The sequence below is a fragment of the Tursiops truncatus genome, chromosome 10 (genome assembly GCF_011762595.2).
Source record: "Tursiops truncatus isolate mTurTru1 chromosome 10, mTurTru1.mat.Y, whole genome shotgun sequence".
Taxonomy (NCBI): Eukaryota; Metazoa; Chordata; class Mammalia; order Artiodactyla; family Delphinidae; genus Tursiops; species Tursiops truncatus.
Genome location: NC_047043.1, coordinates 62593791 through 62616397, shown reverse-complemented (window position 1 = coordinate 62616397; position 22607 = coordinate 62593791). Strand labels below are relative to the sequence as shown.

Sequence of the window (22607 nt, the reverse complement as noted above, 5' to 3'; positions counted from 1 at the left end):
AATCTACAGATTTAATGCACTCCCTATCAAATTACCAATGGCATTTTTCACAGAATTAGGAAAAAAAAAATTTTTTTTAATTTTTTTTTTGATGTGGACCATTTTTAAAGTCTTTATTGAATTTGTTACAATATTGCTTCTGTTTTATGTCTTTGGTTTTTTTGGCCATGAGGCATGTGGGATCCTAGCTCCCCAACTGGGGATCAAACCCACACCCCCTGCATTGGAAGGCGACGTCTTAACCACTGGACCGCGAGGGAAGTCCCTAGAACAAAAAATTTTACAATTTGTATGGAAACACAAAAGACCCCAAATACCCAAAGCAATCTTGAGAAAGAAAAACAGAGCTGGAGGAATCAGGCTCCCTGACTTCAGACTATACTACAAAGCTACAGTAATCAAAACAGTATGGTACTGACACAAAAACAGAAATACAGATCAATGGAACAGGATAGAAAGCCCAGTGATAAACCCACACACCTATGGTCACCTAATCTATGACAAGGGAGGCAAAAATATACAATGGAGAAAAGACAGTCTCTTCAATAAATGTGTGGGAACTGCTGGGAAAACTGGACAGCTACATGCAAAAGAATAAAATTAGAACGCTCCCTAACACCATACACAAAAATAAACTCAAAATGTATTAAAGGGGCTTCCCTGGTGGTGCAGTGGTTAAGAATCCACCTGCCAATGCAGGGGACATGGGTTCAAGCCCTGGTCTGGGAAGATCCCACATGCCATGGAGCAACTAAGCCCGTGCACCAAAACTACTGAGGCTGCGCTCTAGAGCTCGCGAGCCACAACTACTGAAGCCCACGTGCCTACAGCCTGTGCTCCGCCACAAGAGAAGCCACCACAATGAGAAGCCCGCGCACCACAACAAAGAGTAGCCCCTGCTCGCCGCAACTAGAGAAAGCCCGCGCACAGCAACAAAGACCTGATGCAGCCAAAAATTAATTAATTAATTTTTAAAAATGTATTAAAGACCCGAATGTAAGGCCGGACACTATAAAATTCTTAGAGGAAAACATAGGCAGAACACTTTTTGACATAAATCACAGCAAGATCTTTTTCTATCCATCTCCTGGAGTAATGGAAATAAAAACAAACATAAACAAATGCAACCTGATTAAACTTAAAAACTTTTGCACAGCAAAGGAAACCATAAATAAAACAAAAAGACAACCCTCAGAATGGGAGAAAATATTTGCAAATGAAGCAACTGACAAGGAATTAATCTCCAAAATATACAAACAGCTCATGCAGCTCAATATCAAAAAAACAAATAACCTAATCAAAAATGGGCAGAATATCTAAATAGACATTTCTCCAAAGACGACATAGAGATGGCCAAAAAGCACATGAAAAGATGCTCAACATCACTATCAAAGAAATGCAAATCAGAACTACAATGAGGTTATCACCTCACACTGGTGAGAATGGCCATCATCAAAAAATCTACAAACAATAAATGCTGGAGAGGGTATGGAGAAAAGGGAACCCTTCTACACTGTTGGTGGGAATGTAAATTGGTACAGCCACTATTGAGAACAGTACGGAGGTTCCTTAAAAAACTAAAAATAGAGCTACCATATGATCCAGCAATCCCACTCCTGGGCATATATCCAGAGAGAACAATTGTTTGAAAGGATACATGCACCCCAATGCTCACTGCAGCACTATTTAAAATAGCCAAGACATGGAAGCAACCAAAATGTCCATCGACAAATGAATGGCTAAAGAAGATGTGGGGTGTGTGTGTGTGTGTGTGTGTATATAAATAAACACACACACACACATATATAATGGAATATTACTCAGCCATATAAAATTATGCTATTTGCAGCAACATGGATGGACCTAGAGATGATCATACCAACTGAAATCAGACAGAGGAAGACAAATATCATGTTATCACTTATAGGTAGATATGAAAAACTGATACAAATGAACTAATTTACAAAACAGAAACAGACTCACAGACTTAGAAAACAAACTTAGGATTACCGAAGAGGAAAGGTGGGGGAGGAGGAATATATTAGGAGGTTGGGATTAACCTGTATACACTAATATATATAAAATAGATAATCAGCAAGGACCTACTGTATAGCACAGGGAGCTCTACTCAACACTCTGTAATAACCTACATGGGAAGAGAATCCGAAAAAGAATAGATATATGTATATGTATTACTGGATCAGGTTGCTGTACACCTAAAACAAACACAACGTGGTAAATCAACTATACTCCAACATAAAATAAAAATTTAAAAAAAAAAGAAAAGAAAAAAAGAAATGCCTACTCTATTCCCCTCAGGCCTCAGTGACCTTGGCTGGTGTCACATCCCTAAAGCCTGAGCAGGCTTGGGTCCCGAGGCTGGACTGTTATGGGGCTGAGGGAGCTGGGGAGGATGTGCCAGCAAATGAGCCCCCCCTCCACCCCTGCAGACATATAGTGCCTGGTCCCTCTGCACGAAACCACAATCTCCAGATCCAGGTGGGCCCTCCTACAGTTAAACCAAGTCTAGTGTACCCAAAGAATGTTGGACCCTCTGGGCTGAAACAGCTTTGAAAAGTCAGCTGGCCTCCAAGTCTCCTGGTGGGGGGATTCCCACCTCCAGCCTCCTTCCTTAGAGTTACCCCACCTACGTACACCACCCCACCTACATACAACACCACAGCGGTTTGGCAGGGGTTGGGATTTGTCTTGGGGGTGAAAGGTAAGGGGGAAGAAGTAATGGAACAGAAGCCTGAAAGGTTCGAAAGGATACATGCACCCCAATATTCACTGCAGTGCTGTTTACAATAGCCAAGACATAGAAGAAACCTAAATGTCCACCGACAGATGAATGGATAAAGAAGATGTGGGACAGGACTTTCCCTGATGGCACAGTGGTTAAAAATCTGCCTGCCAATGCAGGGGACACAAGTTCAATCCCTCGTCCAGGAAGATCCCACGTGCTGTGGAGCAATTAGGCCCATGCGTCACAACTTCTGAGACTGTGCTCTAGAGCCCACGAGCCACAACTACTGAGCCCACGCACTGCAACTACTGAAGTCTGTGCACTCTAGGGCCTGTGTACCGCAACTACTGAGCCTGTGTGCCACAACTACTGAAGCCCGCACGCCTACAGCCCACACTCCACAACAAGAGAAGCCACCACAATGAGAGGCCCGTGCGCCGCAACAAAGAGTAGTTCCTGTAGGCTGCAACTAGAGAAAGCCCACGCACAGCAACAAAAACCCAATACAGCCAAAAATAAATAATTTTTTAAAAAAATTTGCTACATATATACAATGGAATATTACTCAGCCATTAAAAAGAATGAAATAATGTCATGTGCAGCAACATGATGAACCAGGAGATTACCACACTAAGTGAAGTAAGTCAGACAGAGACAAATATCATATGATATCACTTCTATGTGGAATCTTAAAAAAAAGATACAAATGAACTTATCTACAAAACAGAAAAAAACTCACAGACTTATAAAACAAACTTATGGTTACCAAAAGGGAAAGGTGGTGGGGGAAGGATAAACTGGGAGTTTGGGACTGACATATACACACTACTATATTTAAAACAGATAATCAACAAGGACCTACTGTATAGCACAGGGAACTCTACTCAATATTGTGTAATAACCTAAATGGGAAGAGAATTTGAAAAAGAACAGATATCTGTATAACTGAATTACTTTACTGTACACCTGAAACTAACACAATATTGTAAATCAACTATACTCCAATATAAAATAAAACTTAAAGAAAAATTATTAGATAAACCAAGAAAAAAAATACCACTGTTGTATGCTCACTGATACAGAAACATATCCACAGTATGTTAAGTGAAAAAGGCAGGCTACATAGGCAGTATAGGTGGTACATGGTCCTACTGTGGTTTTATATAGTATATATAAATAACATTAAAATATATATATATATATATATATACACAAAAAAACTGTGAAAAGGGTTTTTTCTTTTGCTTTTTGATTTTAGTATTTTCAAATTTTTCTATCATTAATTTTGCTGCTTTTACAGAGGAAAAAATACTGAATTAAAATAAGAAGACAGTTCTAGGTGGTTTCTTTACTTCCCTATCAAACCAATTCTGTCCACACCTGCATAAAAACACTATCCTCCTACCTGTCTGAGCAACTCCAGCTTCTTCAGTTCCTCATTGTAGGCTTCTGGATTCTCTCCATAATTCTTCTGGACAAACTAGGGAGAGAGAGAGAAGATTGTAAACCAGGGATAGAGCATACTGCCCTGATCCTGCTCCTGCCCTCCGAGTCCTCGGCAATCACCAGTCAGGGCTCAGGATGGAGTCCAGACCCACAACCACGAGCTCATCTCCTGGGCCGCAAGAAACTCGACCTCAGTAATGGGACAGCACCAAGATGCTGACTGCGGGAGCCTCCTCCATTGAACAAAATGGAAAAGAAGACTGGACAACCTGAATGGAACACCCTGGCTGGCCCTCATCATGCTGCAGCCCTCTCTCTATGAAGCCCAGGACTCTGCCAGCTCAGGAAGCTGGGGAACTCAGCTGTCTGAAATGGGATCCTACTGAGCATCCCAAAATGGGCCACAAATTCAAGCCTCCCTCAAGTACTGGTCCCTGGTGTGTCCTGGGGTCACAGTCATAATCCTGACCCAACAGCAAATGTAGTAGGAAGAAGAACCAAAGAAGAGTGGGAGCGCAAAGCCTTCTTCACCAGCCCGCCTTCCTGCGGAAAGGAATTCCAGTAAGGACCGGAACAAGGACAATGACCAGCAAAAGAGGCTGAAAGTTCCTATGTGAGAGGCCTGGTAAGACTGAAGTGTGAAAGGCAGGCTGAAGCGAAGTGGTGGCAGGCCTTGAACAGCGGACAGTTTCTCTGGAGTAACCTGGTGCGAAAGTGGAGAGAGCAACCCAGCCAGAGAGGGAAGAGGGGAGAGGCCAAGAAGCCACTTGGTTGGTAGGCTGGCTACCTATGGTACATCTGTCCTTGAGGATGGTTTACTATGTGGATCACTAGAAGGTAAGCTCCATGAGGGCAGAGATTTTTGTCATCACATACAGCCCTGAGAATGTCACTCAATAACTTTGTTCAATGAATGAATCAGGGATGGATGTAGCACCTGAGTCCAAGTGAGCTTGACCTGAGCTCAAGTGCAGTTGGTTAAGGGCAGGTGTTTGGGTCCACAGGGGGAAAGAACTTCTAACATGAACATGTGTGGCCAAATCACTCACTGATGAAGAGCACAGAGTCATCCTTCATCAGTTTCCAGTGAGCACTCTGGGCTCCAAAACACAGGTAAGGTACAGGGCTAGCAGCATTTCCCCACTAAAAAATTATGTGAGTCCAGGTATCCCAACCTAAAACTTGGCACTGCTGTTCAAAACCAGCGTGCTGTTCTCCTGGCTCTTATTTCACATTATTCCATAATTGAAGGCATATCCATCAGGAATGAAAACCAGTACTAACCATTATGAAAGGTTTTTTTCAAAGGCCCAGCTCTCACAAATAAAGAAACCCTTTACCTTCTTGAAAAACTCCTATTTATTCTTCAAAACCCACCTCCTTGGCAAGCCTCCCCTGATGGCCCCTCCTTAGGCTGGTACTTCTGTACACACTGCACATCTCTCTACTCTTCCACTGATGTCACAATCTAATTTTTAAATCTCCTCTACCAAACTATGTATTCCATGAAAAAAAGGACTCTTATTCATCTGTATTTCAGGACTCCGCATGGTGCTCAACAGATTGACCTCAACAGAACCATTTTCATTCTACTATCCTAAATTAAATTCTACTCCTAAGCTCTAAGTCATTGGTGAAGGTTCCTGCAGGTCGGAGCAAGGGTAGGAAAGGACAAGGGTACCAGTGGCAGAAGGTTAAGCGTGGGTTCTAGGGTTGGGGACAGGAGTCCTGGTCAGGGAGAGTTCCCAGCTGCAGTGGCTACTGTAGTCTCCTCTGCAGGAAGACAGTTCCAGAGTACCTGAAGGAGTTGGCCACCCACAAGATTGCTATTCCTTTTCAGTGGGTTCATGTAAAACATGCAATAATTTTAACCTATCAAATAAATGGTGTATCTTTCCCCAACCCCAAAATAAGGAAACAAAGAAAAAGAGCAGATGTCTAGGAAATGAATTTTTCCTCAGCATCTGATACCACCTTAGTAAATGGCTAATGAGTAACTCCTCCCATGGAGGCCCAGGGGCTCCCAGGAGATCACTGCTCACATAATACCTTGTGGGCTAGGTGTTAAGTGACAAGAGCATCAGAGGCTAAGTTCAAACAAAAAGATCTCCAAGGAGTTCCTGGACTAAGATTTTATCCACTGGATTTCCATAAATTTATGGTCACCATCTCTTAATTCCCTCTCAACTGTCAATCATCTGAGAAACATTTTCCTGCATGCCAACTATGAAAAAGGGACCCTGCTAGGTTCTGAGGAGCAGGGAGATGCCTCTCAGGTTACTTACAATAGAACAGTGGGGTTAAAACATAGCGCACGTAACTGTCACTAGGAAAAGGATAAAAAGAGTGAGGAATTCAGAGAAGGGAAAGATTAATCCAGATGAAAGAAGGCTTGTGGATGAGACAGAGCTTAAACTGGACCTTGAAAGACTGACAGAATCAATAAATAGAGATTAAAGAAGAGCCCCATCGGGACTTCCCTGGTGGTCCAGTGGTTGAGACTTCATCTTCCAATGCAGGGGGGTGGGTTCGATTCCTGGTCGGGGAACTCAGATCCTGCATGCCTCGGGGCCAGGGGGACAAGACGTGAAGCATAAGCAATACTGTGACAAATTCAATAAAGACTTTAGAAGTGGTTCACATCAAAAAAAAAAACAACAAAAAAAATTTTTTTTTAAAAAAGAAGAACCCCATCCCCACTCCAGAGGGCAAAGACGTGAGCTCTTCTGGGTGGGAGGAATTCCACAACCAAAGGCACAGAAGAGCAAACATACAGAGAATGTTAAGGGAACAGCAAGTAGCTGTGAACAGAATCTGGGATACTTGTATCAGAAGCACGTAGATCAAACACATACTGAGCCCTGAAAAAATGATGAAAGAACTGGGGTAGGTCAGAGAGTATTCTGAATAGGTTACGGTTGAACTAGAAAACAAAGTTTTGCTGTGTTTTAGAAAAATTCACCTAATTGAATTAAAAGAGCAGATGGAAGATAAATCCAGTGGATAAAATCTTAGCCCAGGAACTCCTTGGAGATCTTTTTGTTTAAACTTAGCCTCTGATGCTCTTGTCACCTACACCTAGCCCACAAGGTATTATGTGAGCAATGTTCTCCCTGGGAGCCCCTGGGCCTCCATGAGAGGAGTTACCAAACTCTGGGAAAGAGGTAACAAATTTTTGGAATTTTAGATCAATTAATCTAATTTCCTGGTTTTACAAATGAGGGAAAAGATGCCCAAAGAGATTAAACGATGGACTCAAAGGGATACAAACTGTTAGTGTCTGAACTGAGGCAGTGGCAGTGTCAAGAGAGAATGGGAGACCTTCCTCGGAAACTACTTCTCAATCTATTTTCTTTGTCCTATTTTTTTCCTCAAGCACCTTACTGAAAAAAACCACAAGGATATCAACCTGCAAGAGCCTCCTGGTTGTTCCTTTTTACTTCTGCTCTGACCCCCAATGCTACCAGGTGGTCATTCCCAAGGCAGATGTCTCAGAGGGCTTCTGATGCCCAGTCGACACACCTGGCCCCGCTTTGTACCAGCCACACCTGATCTCGCCACAGCGATCCCTCGCCTCCGTCAGCGCCAAACCTGCCAGCCTCTTCCGTCCAACTGAAGGTTCAACAAATGACTCCTAAAGTCTCTCCGGAAGCTACAACACTGTTTATCCCCTCTGGGCAGTCGTGAAAGGCAGTAACCCTTCCCCAAATGACACGGAACTGTATTTTCTGGTCCAAAGGGTCTCCAGATTAGGGTTCTTCTTCTGAGGAGACCAGACAGAATGGCACCAAGTGTCAGAGAGACTCCAATCGCAGAGGTCAGGCATTCCTGTGGCTCACGGAGCTCTCATCTTAAAACACATCCTGAGCCATCCTCAGCGTCTGTCCCAGTCCGGTGGTGGACAGACAGCGCACCGAGGGCCGGGCACAGCCTTTCCACCCAGCCGTTCAGGGAGGGCCGCCCACTGCTCCCCGCAGGGCGGTCCTGGCGTGGATTAGGGGCGGAGCAGAACGAGGTCCAGAGCGTCACACCGAGGAAGTGAGGTGCCTGGATGGGAATCTTGGATGGCCGAGGAGACAGCGGGTGCTACCAGGGGCCTGCGGGCGCGCAGGGGTGGGCTGGGGTGAGATGGGGGTGGGCCAAGCTAAGGAAAGCCAGCGGAGGCCCCTCCTGGCCTCACCCGACGTCGCGACAGGGTCTGGGGAGATGATGGACGCGCAGGGGGCGTCCCGCGCCGGCAGACGACAGAGATACGCGGGAGAAGCGGGGGCGGGGAGGAGGCGCACTCACCTTCTTCACGGCCGGCTGAAAGTGGAAGTCACCGGCCTCTTTCAGGTCCAGCCAAATCATAGGCATGCGGGGCACAGCCTCCATGGCGGCTGCCGCCCGCCGGCCACTCGGCCGCTCCGCTAGCTTTTCCAGGTACTAGCTCAGCTGTAGGCACCGCGCCGCCCCTCCACGCCGGAAGTTACTGGTCACGCTGGGATAAAAGAATGCCCCCACGGCCTGCTGGGAGATGCGGTCCCCGCCCGCACAGCCTTTCGCGCAGGCTCATCTTCCATTGCGCATGCTCAGCCTCCTCCACGGGGCGTGTGTAGAGGGCAAATCTCCAGCCCGAGGCGAAAGGGTTTCTGGGAGTAGTAGTCTACCTGCACTTAAATGCCAGACAGGGTAGTAACTGGTTTCTTCCTCCTGGAGGAAGTAGACCTGCTGGATTGGCTCTGGCCCGAGGTGCTCCCCACTCAGGGGAAGGGCGTAAAAGAACGTAACCGTGAACTTGTAGACTTAAGTAGTGTCCAGGGCCTTGGTAGATGGGGTTAGGTGCGGTGGTAGAGATAACGTGGCGGCAGGCCACTCAGAAGAGGTGACTTAAAAACTGAGCCTTGGGCTTCCCTGGTGGTGCAGTGGTTGAGAGTCCGCCTGCCGATGCAGGGGACACTGGTTCGTGCCCCGCTCCGGGAGGATCCCATATGCCGCGGAGCGGCTGGGCCCGTGGGCCATGGCCGCTGGGCCTGCGCGTCCGTACGGGGCGGGGGAGGCCACAGCAGTGAGAGGCCCGCGTACCGCAAAAAAAAACAAAAACAAAAAACTGAGCCTTGGGGTAGGGGTCTCCAGGCCAAGAGGGAGACAGGGCCTAAGAAGAGAGCAAGAGGTTTCATTCCAGGTGTCGAGCTTTGGAACAGAGGAGTGACTGGTTGGAGACTGGCACACTCGGTCCAGCGTGTAAGGCCGGGCACTGCCTAAGAGACGGGCACGTCCGTTTGTGATGATGAGAAAAAAGGCGTAGATGGTGTGTAAAACGGAAAAAAAAAAAAAAAAAAAGAGGCCTAGAGCAATGTGGGTAGATGGGGGTGGGGATGAATATATACAGCCACGGGAGTACCTTTCCGACTGTCTGGAAGCGGACCAGGGAGAAGAGAACAGCTATTGCCTCTGAAGAGGTAACCTGTAGAGAAGAGATTTTAAACTCATGTATATATTACCTAGCTTTAAAAACAAATAAGATGGAGAATGGTTTGCTAGATAGAGCAAAAGTGGAAGCGAGGAAATCTGTGAGGAGCCTTTTGTAGTCTTGCAGGAGACAAGTGATGTCAGGTTGGGGCAAAGGGAGATGAAACGTGGGCAGATTTGAGAAATGTTTTGGAAAAACGTATCAGAACTTGGGGTGAATGGATGTAGGGGGTTGAGAATATAAAAGATTATTGCCAAGTTTCTAGTTGGTATAGCTGGGTGGCTCCACGACTGTTTACCGACATGGGAAAATGCGGAGAGGAACAGGTTTGGAAGGGAAGAGCAAAGGTTCAGGGCTGTTTCTGTTAAGCTGGATATAGATGCCCTTATGTTGTTCAAGAGAAGATGTGGAGGAGACCACGGGATGTGTGATCTGGGCTCAGAAGAGGGTGCTCATCCATAATCAAGGGCCCAGGTCCCCTTTGCAATCAAGGACCTTCATGCCAATTGGAGTTACAGCAAAAGAAAATGCAAGTACTACACCAGTGTTCACAGCAGCATTATTTACAACAGCCAGAAGGTGGACATAAACCAAATGTCCATCAACAGATGAATGGATAAACAAAGTGTAGTATAACATACACTGAACTATTTTACTCAGCCTTAGAAAGGAAGGAAATTTGGATATTGGATTGGCCAAAAAGTTTGTTCAGGTTTTTCTGTAACATCTTAGGAAAAAACCTGGACAAACTTTTTGGCTAACCCAGTACATGCCACAACATAAATAAACCTTGAAGACATGATGCTAAGTGAAATAAGCCAGATACAAAATGGCAAATATTGTGTGATTCCACTTAAATCAGTTAACCAAAAGTAGTCAAATTTGTAAAAATAAAAAGTAGAATGGTGATTGCTCAGGGACTGGGAGGAGGAGGGAATGGGGAATTAGTATTCAGTGGGTACAGGGTTTCAGGATGGGATGATGAAAAAGTTCTGGAGATGGATGGTGGTGATGGTTGCACAACAATGTGAATGTACTTAGTGCCACTGAACTGTACACTTAAAAATGGCTAAAATGGTAAACTTTATGTTAGGTATATTTTACCACAATAAAAACTTAAAAAAAAAAAATCCAAGGGCTTCCCTGGTGGCGCAGTGGTTGAGAGTCTGCCTGCCAGTGCAGGGGACGCGGGTTCGTGCCCCGATCCGGAAGGATCCCACGTGCCGTGGAGCAGCTTGGCCCGTGAGCCATGGCCGCTGAGCCTGCGCGTCAGGAGCCTGTGCTCCGCAGCGGGAGGGGCCGCAGCGGTGAGAGGCCCGCAGCGGTGAGAGGCCCGCGTACCGCAAAAAAAAAAAAAAAAAAAAAAATCCAAGACCTGGGACTTCTCTGGTGGTCCAATGGGTAAGACTCCACGCTCCCAATGCAGGGGGTCCGGGTTCGATGCCTGGTCAGGGAACTAGATCCCACATGCTGCAACTAAGAGTTCGCATTCCACAACTAAGAAGTCCACAAGCTGCAACTAAAGATCTCGCATGCCACAACAAAGATCCTGCATGCCTCAACGAAGACCTGGCACAGCCAAAAATAAATAAATACTTTAAAAAAACGCAAGACCTTACAGATAATTTTTTTAAGGAAAAAGAAAAATTTACCAGCATCTTATCAGAGCTCGTATCTGGAGGACCTTCTTGGGGTCACCTGCTCAGAGGTGGAAGAATTGAGGATAAGACCACAAGTCTGAGGTCAAGGTGTCAGCAGGGTTAGTTTATTCTGAGGCCTTGCTTCTTGGTTTGTAGGTGGATGTCTTCTGCCCACGTCTTCACATGGTTTTCCTTCTGTGAATGTCTCTGTCCTAATCTCTTCTTATAAGGACACCAGTCATATTGGATTAGGGCCCACCCTCATGACCTCATGTTAACTTAATTACTTCTTTATAGATTCCATCTCCAAATAGTCACACTCTGAGGTACTGGGGGTTATTACTTCAACATATGAATTCTGGGGGACACAATTCAGCCTGTAACATATGGTCTCAGTGACATGAGGGCAATTGGCATGAGAGGCATCAAAGACCAAGAGGTCCTGTGAGGGAGACTTGAATGCTGAGGCAATGGAATGAAGATGGGTCAGTGGAGGTGAGATAGCAGAAAGGATGTCTCTGGGTTAAGGGGTGCCCTCCTTATGCACATATTTCCTCACAGAGACAGGCAGAGTTGGGAGTTTGGGGAAATCTAAGACTCACTAGTACTGGGGAAGGGTAGGCCCTGTCACAAGGGGGCAGCAAACACCCCATTCAGCCAGGTCAGTTCACCCCTTTCTCAAGACAACCCTCCTATCAGAATTGGAATGACCTCAAAGACACACAGACATCCTCCCTCATTTAATCGATGTGGATCCATTTTACTGATGTGTAAACTTAGGCCTGGATTGGGGAGTGGACCACTCAACTCTCCCAGCAAGTGGATAAAGAGTCAGGCTGGGCCTGGGTCTCCTCCCTTCTAGTTCATTTATTCAATTAATATTTATTCAACACCCACTGCACCCTATGTGCTGTTCTAGGCACTGTTGAATAAAACAGGCAAAGATCTCTGCCCTCATGAGGTTACAATCTAACGAGGCGAGATAGGTATTAACACAATAAAAAATATACAGTGTATGAGATGGCAGAAACTGCTATGGTAAAAAGAAAATGCGGAGAAAGGAGGGTGGGAATATGAGAAGGAGGTCTTTTACAATTTTATATCTTATATTGGGTGGTCACAGAAGCCTTCACTGAAAAGATACTATTTGAGCGAAGATCTGAAGGACATGAAGGAGCAAGCCAGGGGCATAGCTAGGGGAAGAGTGTTCTAGAAAGAGAGAATAGCAAATGCAAAGTCCCTGAGCTGAGACTGTCCCTGCCATGCCTGAAGGACAGCAAGGAGGCCAGAGTGGCTGAGGTAGAGTGAGTGTGGAAAAGAGCAGTAAATGGGGTCAGAGAGGTAATGGGTAGGGCTTGCCCATGGCGTAGGGTCTCTCAAAAACTGTAATGAGGATTTGGGCTTTTCCTTGGATGACCTGGGGAAACATGGGAGGATTTGGAACGGAGGAGGGATAAATTCGATGTAAGTTTAAGGGTTCTACTGGCTGCTGTATTGATCGACTGTGGAAGGGAGTGGTGACTAGGAGGAAGGGCCCTTAACTGGGGTTGTGGATTCCCAGGACACTATTCTAGGCCCTAGAGAGGGGAGGGCGGAGACAGGAAAACTGCACCACTCAGATCCTCCTTCAGGGTCTTTTTAGGGGGTCTGGAATACGGACACACACAGGAAACATGTGAGGGCGGCCTGAAAAAGAAATATACCACAGGGGCAGCATTGGGATGGGGTTTGTTGGGTTTAGGCCAGCCAAAGAGGCCAAATCACCTCTATAGAATAGGGTGGGGCGAGTGTGAACCCAGAGGGGGCAGAGAGCCTCATGGGGTTGGTAAGGAGTGAAGGCTTCCTGGGAGAAGAGAGGTGATCCATAGGCTCTGTGCAATTCCTGTCAAGTTCCCAATGTTTTGGTGTGTGGAAGTTGACAAGCTGTTTCTCAAATTTATATGGAAAAGCAAAGGCCTAAGAAGTCTTAGAGAGGAGAAATAAAATGAGAAGCCCTGTTCCACCAGATGTGTAGTCCTGTTAGAAAGCTGAGTAGGGCTTCCCTGGTGGCACACTGGTTGAGAATCTGCCTGCCAGTGCAGGGGACACGGGTCTGAGCCCCGGTCTGGGAAGATCCCACATGCCGTGGAGCAACTAAGCCCGTGCACCACAACTACTGAGCCTGCACTCTAGAGCCCACAAGCCACAACTACTGAGCCTGCATGCCACAACTACTAGAGCCCACAAGCCACAACTACTGAGCCTGCATGCCACAACTACTACAACTCTAGGCGCCTGTGCGCCTAGAGCCCATGCTCCGCAACAAAGAGAAGCCACCACAATGAGAAGCCTGTGCACTGCACAAAGAGTAGCCCCCACTCGCCACAACTAAAGAAAGCCCGCACCCAGCAATGAAGACCCAATGCTGCCAAAAATAAATAAATATATTAAAAAAAAAAAAAGAAAGCTGAGTAATTGGAACAATGTGGGTATTTGCTCAAGAACACAACATTAGACCATCAGAGAACCCAGAAACAGAACCCACGTCCACTTAATGGACTCTAGAGGTGGTATTGCAAGCCAGTGAGGAAAGGAGGTACTGGTGAATACATGATGCACGTCAGTTGGTCATCCAGAGGAAAAAAATTAAATTGGAGTCTGTTATGGGTTGAATTGTATCACCCCCTGCAAAAGCTATGTCGAAGTCCTAACCCCTAGGGAGCTATGAATGTGACCTTATTTGGAAATAGGGTCTTTGCAGATATAATCAAATTAAGATGAGATAATACTGGATTAGGGTGGGCCCTAATCCAATGATTTGTGTCCTTAACAGAAGAAATTCTGCCTCAAGATGGCCATATCAACTCATGCCTGAGTCTCTGAACTGCTGGCCTGTCCTACAAATTTTGGACTTGCAAAACCCCACAATCACCTGAGCCAATTCCTTAAAAATAACTCTGTCTGTCTATCTATGTGTTTATCTATCAACTATCCGTCTCCTATTGGTTCTGTTTTTCTGGAAAACCCTGACTGATAGAGAGCCTACTCCACACCATATTTCCAGTAGTATTTGAAGTCAGGAGAGCAGTCATCCTTGTGGGTTGGGGGAGAGAAGTGACTGGAAGTGGGGGACACAAGAGGAGCTTGTGGGATCTTACGAATATTCTGTCTATTGATCAATCAGGATGCTAGTTATAGGAGTTTGTTTACTTACTCCTGTAAGAGGTAAATAAACCAAGCTGTACACTTCTCTTTTGCGCATTTTTTGTATATATGTTACAGTTTAATAAAAAAAATGTTAACGTAAGAAGATAATTCCAGGTATATTAAGGACCAAAATAAGAAAGACAAATATCTCTAACTTTTAAAAAGTAGATACAGGAGAATATCTTTACAAAGTTGGCTAGGGAAGAATTTCTTAAACAAGCAATAAAAAGCACTAGCCGTGAAGGAAGATCAATAAATTAAATTTCACTTGAGTTAAGAACTTCCGTTGAGCAAAAGACATCATAAAACCAGGAACCAACTTAAGAGGCTTCACCTGCCAAATTTGAGACAATTTGAGCATCAAAATAAAATAAGGATAGTAAGAGATTATAACCCATCAAATAAAATAACACATGAATTTACACAGGTTTAAATAAATAATTGTGGGAGAGGACAAAAGCTCTTCTCTACAGTAGAAAGCCAACTACTTGATGTACAAGGAAGGATGAGATTAGAAAACCACTGTTCAGCAACCACGATATTAATAATTCAGGGAAAACCATCAATGGATGTAAAACTAATGGACTTGAGAAGTAAAGTAACAGGATAATTACAAAGTCCCATAGTATCTCCCCACATATACTTATTATTACAAAGGGAAAAATAGTAACTTTATATGGAGAACCTTGAAAGACCTCACCCTAACCTAAGGGATGAAATTTACTGTCACCAGCAATGGGATAAACATACATCATGTACCTCCTGGTATGATGCACTGAGGAGGACACAGCATCAAAAATTACCTTAATAGAACAGTGAATAAACACTAGACAAACATAAGCTGAGGAACGGTCCAAAAATGTTATGAAACACAATGATATACTGTTCTAGACTAAAGGACACTAAAGAGACCTAACAACTGAAAATAACACGATATGGGATTTTCTTTTGCTCTAAAGGGCATTACTAACACAAATGATGAAATCTGAATAAGGTCTGTACATCAGATAATGGTAGTGTATCAGTGTTAATTGCCTGATTTTGAGATTTGTTCAGTGGTTATGATTACATGTAAGAGAATGTTCTTGTTTTTAGGAAATATACACTGAAGCATTTAGGCATAAAAAGGCATCATTCTGCCCCCACCCTTTACTCTCAAGTGTCTTGTGGGGAGGGGAGGGGAGAAGGGAGAATATGTGTGTATTTTATATATAATATAATATAACATATATATGAAAAAGAGAGAGAGAAGAAAGGAGGGAGGGAGAGAGAAAAGGAAAACAGGAGGATGGAAATGTGGTAAAATGTTAACATTTGGGGAATTTGAGTAAAGGATATGAAGGAATTCTTTGCACTACTTTTGCAACTTTTCTGTGTAAATCCAAAATCATGGCAAAAGAAAAACACATAAAGAAAGTAGAAAGATAAGACCAAATTGGGAGAAGATATTTGTGAGACATAAGCAAGAAAAGTTTACCATCTAGAATATGTAAAAACTCTCAAGAGTTCTCAAGAAAGACAAACAACTCAATAGAAAAATGGCAACTTGTATGGCAACTTACAGAAACAGCCAAAAATGTATGGAAAGATGTCAAACCTCATCAGTAACCAGAAAAACGCAAACCCAAACCACAATGAAAGTTCACTTTGTACTCATGGGATGAATGCGTATACATTAGTCAAAAATAAGTGTTGGTGAGGACAAGGAGCAACAGGAACTCTCATCCTCTGCAGATGGGATGTAAATTGGTGCCACCACTTTGGAAAACTGGCATTATTTAGTCGTGTTGACAATGTGAACAAAGAATGTCACCTGCCAATTCAGTAAACAAAGGATGTTGTGGCCATAAAGCCATCAGCCACTGCAGCCCCCAACTGTGTGCCCTGAGGGGATTCAGGATGGAGAAAAACAGGATACTGGCCCTGGATGATTAAGGTGCCTATCAAAGGATTGATTTCAATAAGCCCAGACTTTTGCATCTTCCCATACGTAGAGAAGCCCTGAAATCATTAACTTGAGATGTGTTTTTGTGACTAGCAGTAATCCTTGGATGTCCTACTGCATGTTTTTTCCTCAGCAAAAACTCCTATGTATTCTGGCTTCTCTTTGGAACAGTCACTCAGAACTGAGAGGCTGTATCCCAGGCGTAAGTCCTCAGTAAGTCTGCCGAATAAAGCATAATTCTCAACTTATAGGCTGTGCTTTTTTTTTTCTTTCAGTCGGCAACTCTATACGTCCTTTGTGCCCCAGCAATTCCATTGCTGGGTGTCTGTATAGCCTGGAAAGACTCCTGCCCACAAACACCAGGAGGCATGTCCAGAAAGAAGGGTCATAGCCACCCAAACAGGAAACATGGAGCTCTCTCCCGCTGCCACCTTTCTGGGATGCGAATCCAGAATCACTGCATTACAGGTGGGGAATCTGAGGCATGGAGAGGGGAAAGAGGCTGCCCCAAACACCATGTAGCCTCTGAGGGAAGGTCAGAGGAGAGGTCTGGTGTGGCCGGGGAAGGGAGTTGGGGAGAAGAGTAAAGGGGAAGAGGGGAACTCACCTGGTCTCAGACCTGGTCAGCTGGAGGCCAGAGCCGGAAGAATTCCACTGTATCCCTTCCATCTCAGCCAACATCCATGTTCCTGGAGCTTGGGGAGGGAACTCTGGGGTGGCCCCCCCTCCCTTGGTTCAGAAAGAGGCTTCTATGGGAGCAGCAAAGAAGCAGCTTCTCCTCCCTCCAGAGGGTCCTGGGCCCTCCAGGAACCCTTGGAGCATTGCTTACTTTCTCCCTAGAAAAGGCTCCAACAAGACAGGTTCGCAAATATGAAGAAGGTTGGGGATCTCTGAGGCCCATTCACAAAACCAGCACCCCTCCCTAGCTCCCAAGTCACTTGGCCAGCAGATGGCACCAAGGCCACACGGTTGTCACAGCACGGCTGCGATCCTGGGGGTCACTGGCTGCACAAAAGCCCAGCAGATTTGAAATTATGGGTGTTTTTTGTTTGTTTTTGCTCAGAACCAGGTTTAATTCTTGGGGGAAGGGGGCCCTCCTCCCAGTGTCTGTGAGCAGAAAGAGAGCAACGGGGGATTTATTCCTCCCCTGCCTAGGACAGACACCCTCATTCAGGCCTTGATAGGGAGGGCCTCCAGAGTAAATGGTGCCTTCGAGATTTCCCAAATACACCCTCCTGATTGCATGGTGCCAGGAAGTGAGCAGCAGCACAGCCATATGTGGCAGAACTTTGAGACGTTCTGGCCTTTGCAGTGAAAGCCTGGAGGCTGGGTAGCACCCCTAGTTGGGGGTGGGGTGGTGACAAACCTGATGGGTCAGGGCTGAGGTCAGCTTGTGGGAATTTCCGAGGCCAGGGTCTTCCCAGCTGAGGTCTCTGTGTCTATGGGTAGTGTGGGCAACTTGTGTCCACACTGCTGGTTCTAGAACATCAGGTGTGTCCCCCCAGGGGACCAATGTGGCCACAGCTGCTTTCTCCACACCTTCCTTGACTTGCACAGGCCACTTGGGCAAGGGGCTAAGGGTTTCTGAAATCTGTGCGCCCCCTCCTGACCACCCCATTACAGCAAGGAGGAAGCCAAGGCCCGAGAAGGGCAGAGCTTGCCCAAGGGCCCACCAGGCTTCTTTCTCCATCATTCTCCAGACCTTGTGAAAGCTTTTTGTTCCAACCATCTTTTCAAGGAGGTGTGGGAGCCGTGGGGTCATTCAGGAGAAGTCAAGGGCCCCAGCTACCTGCGGTGCTGGCTGAGCAGGTAATTGCAGAGTGGAAATGCTCACCTGAATGGGATCTCTTGCCTCCTGCAAGACATTTCCCTGGAGTGTCCACTTCCTGCTCCTCTACCCCCCAGCCACCCTCCGGAACTTTACCCACACCCTGCTCCAACCTCAGGCCCCAGGGTCAAGTCACAGGCTGGGTGGAGAAACCTCCTGCTGGACACCTGGAATCCTGCCCTCACCCTCTGCAGCTCAGCTCCCAGCAGCTGGGGGACCAGACACAGCCCCCACGCTGAAGGCGGAGCAGCACGGTGGATGACGCTACCTTGGGCTGGAATCCCAGAACCTCCACTTACCAGCTCTGGGTCGGGGCCCAGTTCGTAACATCCAGTGCCTGAGTCTCCTCATCTGCAAAATCAGGTCTCCCGGTCAGAGCCTGGAGGGGTGAGAGCTCTGTGCTTCCTAATGGTCTCAGCTGCATCTCTGAGCCATCACTGCCCTAGATAAAAGCCACCACACCTGAGCTTCCTCCACCCACATTAGCTTTAATCCTCTCACCACTCTTACAAGGTAAGAATTGTTATCTCCGATTTACAGATGAGGCACACAGAATCCCAGAGAGACTGGCCAAGAACCAGTGGGGAAGTGGCAGCGGTGGGATTTGAACCCAGGTCTGTGGAGCCCTGAAGCTGAGGCAGGGCTCACAGAGCTGTATTCTGAAGATGCTCTGGGTCAATTATCAAGCACAAGTTATTGAAGGATTTTTATGTGGCTATAACAGAGTTTGACCTTTGGAACTCATACTCTGTAAGGTCCACCAGTCAAAAAAAAAAAAAAAAAAAAAAAATCCCACCAGAGCCCCCAACCCAAGTTCCCGGGCCTGATTACTGCCATCCAACCTCAAACCTTTGGACATGTCATAGAGTCTTATGGTTTGATGAGATTATAAAGGCTACATAGTCTGTCCCCACACCTCTCTATTGGATGCCTGAACCCTACATTTGTTGCGACATCATGTTGCAAGTAACAGAAAAGCCCATTCAAACTAGCTTAAATAGTAACATCCGGAGGCCCTCCACCTTCAGGCAAGGTGTGACCCAGAAGCTCAGTGATGTCATAAGGATCTGTTTTTCTCTCTTTCCTCTCTGCCTTCTGTGGTGCTGATCTCATCCTAAGGGGCCCACCTCACATCCTAAGATGTTTTCTTTGTCACATCTAGCCATGCTTCCTTGTTTACTTCCAGGAGGAAAGAAAGTGCCTAGTATTCCCACCAAAAGTTCTGTGATGTATTCTAAGTGGACCAGCTTAATCAATCACCAGTGGTGGTGGAGAGATGGAAGGCATTGCTTGACTTAGACCAAGTCGAGTTTTCCTCTCCCAGAGCCATGCAGATCCTCAAAGGGGAATTGGGGCCTCATTGGAAGGGAGAAGGGGTAGGGCAAATGGATGCTGGAGAAGCCAGGCATCAAATGGCCCCTATAGTCTCCTACAATTTCCCTGCCAAGTGATCTTCTAGACTCCCAGGCCACCTCTGCCATGCTGGACTCCAGCTATTATCCAGAGACCTTTCTTGGTTTTGTTTGTTTGTTTTGTTTTGAGAACTTTCTTGTTGACATGCCTCCCCCTGGGAAGAACAATCTGGTCCTCTTGTTCGTGGCAGCCTTTCGGAGACAGAGCAGGGAATCAAGGTCTCCTTGTCAGTCCTCTCCTCCAGGGAAAGCTTCCCAGTTTCCCATCATTCTACACAGGACTCAGCTGTGTAACTTGGACACACTTCCTAACTTTTCCAGGCCTCATTTTCCTCATCTATCAATGCTGGGGACAAGCTGAGCTTCTCAAACTGATGGGGAGCCATGTGGTGGGGGTCTACAAAGTCCCTGAAAAACTACTTTACACATCTAAAGCCTTGATTTTACTGGAGGCTTTTTTTCCTCCAATGGAAATCTAAAACATTTTAATGTTAAAACAGTGTGTACAACTCAACAATATAAGGACAAATAACCCAATTAAAAATTGTACAAAGGACTTGAATAGACATTTCTCCAAAGAAGATATACAAATGGACAATAAGCACAACATCACTAGCTCTTAGGGAAATACAAATCAAAACCACAATGAAATATCACTTCATACCCACTAGGATGGCTATAATAAAAAAGAGAGACAATAAAAATCATTAAGATGTGGAATACCACAGATTGCTGGTGGGAATGTAAAATGGTACAGGCTCTTTGGAAAATACTTCGGCAATTCCTCACAAAATTTAAAACACAGAGTTACCATATGACCCAGAAATTCCATTCCTAGGTATAAGCCCAAGGTAACTGAAAATATATGTCCACATAAAAACCTGTATGTGAATAGTCATAGTGGTAAGATTCATAATAGCAAAAACGTGAAAACAACCCAAATGTCTATCAACTGATGAATGGATAAACAAATGTGATATATCCATATGATGAAATCTTATTCAGTCATAAAAAGGAATTAATCCATAACATGGATGAACATGAAAACATCATGCTAAGTGAACAAAGCCAGACACCAAAGACCACATATTGTATGATTCCATTTATATGAATATCCAGAATAGCAGACCCATAAAGACAGAAAGTAGATTATTGGTTGCCAGGGGCAAAGGGGAGGGGAAAATGGGGAGTGACTGCTAATTGGCACAAGGTTTATTTTTGGGATGATGAAAATGTTGCGAATTGTACACTTTGAAAGGGTAAATTTTATGATATGTGAATTTTATCTCAATAAAAAGAGTTCCATTGAACTTAAAAAAGTAGTTGCAGATGTGGAATAAAATGTAGATTCCATGTGGGTATTTAAAAAATATTTTTGCTGTTTTTGTAAAACAAAGTTGTTTATTGTAATTTTTTTCAAATAATAAAGAAAAGTTGAAAGAAGGAATCAAAATCCTTTGCCAGTTCCATACAGAGAAAAACTGTATGGATATTTATTCATTATATTATTAATATTTTAGTGAACATCTTTTCAGGCACCTTGCTAGTGATACTGTTATGGATATTGATCAGTGTACAATCTTCTGTACAAGGAATCCAACCTTACACTGCAGGCTGCATTGGTGAGTTTTCTTTGGTCTGTGCAAGCCCTCTCTCTGCTTTTTTTTTTTCCCCCCAATCTCATTTCCTGCCCTCTCAACCATCATTCATTCTTACCTGTGCCTTGTGGGTGTTATAAGATGTTTATCAGTTTGAAGGATGTATTCTGATGTATTCTCCATACATATAAATGGAGAGAGAGAGAGAGGGAGGGAGAGTTGTTACACATCTCATTCTGTTCCTTTCCTTTGTAACCAAGCACCATGTGTTTAAGATTGATCCATCTGGTTGCTCTGTCACAGGACTTCTCAACCTCAGCACTAGTGACATTTGGGGCTAGACCATTCTTCCTTGCTGGGGCTGTCCTGTGCATTGTAGGGTGATTATCAGCATCCAGTGGCCTTTATCCACTAGATGTCAGTTGTGCCCTCTCCCCAGTTGTGACAATCAAAACTGTCTCCAGACATTGACAATTGTCCTGGGGGGGTCAAGGGGCAAAGTCACCCCAGTGGAGAACCACTGCTTAACTGCTGCATAGAATTCTACAGTGAGCACCCACCATCCTTCCTTATTCACACTTCCTGTGATGGACACAAGACCTGCTGCAGCAGAACCCTCATTCTTCAGCTAAGAACCTGTGATGAACATAATCACCCACCAATAACTGGACCTGTATTCCAATAAGTAGTAGCGGTATTCCATAGGTGGACATATCACAACTGCTCTAATAATCTGCTCTTGAAGCACATTTATTTATTTATATTTTTTGCTGGGTTGGGTCTTTGTTGCTGCGTGCGGGCTTTCTCTAGTTGCAGAGAACAGGGGCTACTCTGTTGCGGTGCGCAGGCTTCTCACTGCGGTGGCTTCTCTTGTTGCGGAGCACGGGCTCTAGGCGTGCGGGCTTCGGTAGTTGTGGCTCGTGGGCTCTAGAGCGCAGGCTCAGTAGTTGTGGCGCATAGGCTTAGTTGCTCCGCAGCACGTGGAATCTTCCCGGACCAGGGCTCAAACCCGTGTCCCCTGCACTGGCAGGCAGATTCTTAACCGCTGTGCCACCAGGAAATCCCTTGAAGCACGTTTAGGTTTTTTCTAAGTTTTCACCATTATATGCCATGGCTGCATGGATTTTATGATGAGACTTGGGCCTTTGAAGACCTGTTGGGCCTGCGGAGGACTGTTCTGTGCTCTGCCTTCTCTCCTCACTTCTGGCTCTGACCTGCTCAGCTCTACCCTTAGCTTTTGGGGGAAGTCATGATCTGCTCTGTGCCTTGGTTTCCCCACTGGTGGACTTCAGTGGAAACACCCGGTAGTTGCTCTCCTCCTCCCCAGTTTCTGAGTCTCCTGCAGAACAGGAGC

General features: G+C 45.5%; 1 protein-coding gene across 4 annotated transcripts in view; it reads right to left on the bottom strand.

The window, feature by feature from the left end:
- Positions 1 to 10340, bottom strand: part of PTPN23 (protein tyrosine phosphatase non-receptor type 23) — a 39887-nt gene extending 29547 nt beyond the window's left edge. Inside the window, exons 1-2 of one of the 4 annotated variants that reach the window (XM_073811093.1) lie at positions 8483 to 10337; positions 4152 to 4226 (exon numbers count right to left, since the gene is read on the bottom strand). In XM_073811093.1, the coding sequence (XP_073667194.1) occupies positions 4152 to 4226; positions 8483 to 8566 (159 nt within the window). In that variant the 5' untranslated portion in view covers positions 8567 to 10337. Of the gene's footprint in view, positions 1 to 4151; positions 4227 to 7740; positions 8074 to 8482 lie in introns of those variants that run through there. The other 3 variants (XM_073811095.1, XM_033864831.2, XM_073811094.1) reach the window with 3 other exon arrangements.
- Between the last annotated feature and the right edge of the window lie 12267 nt (positions 10341 to 22607).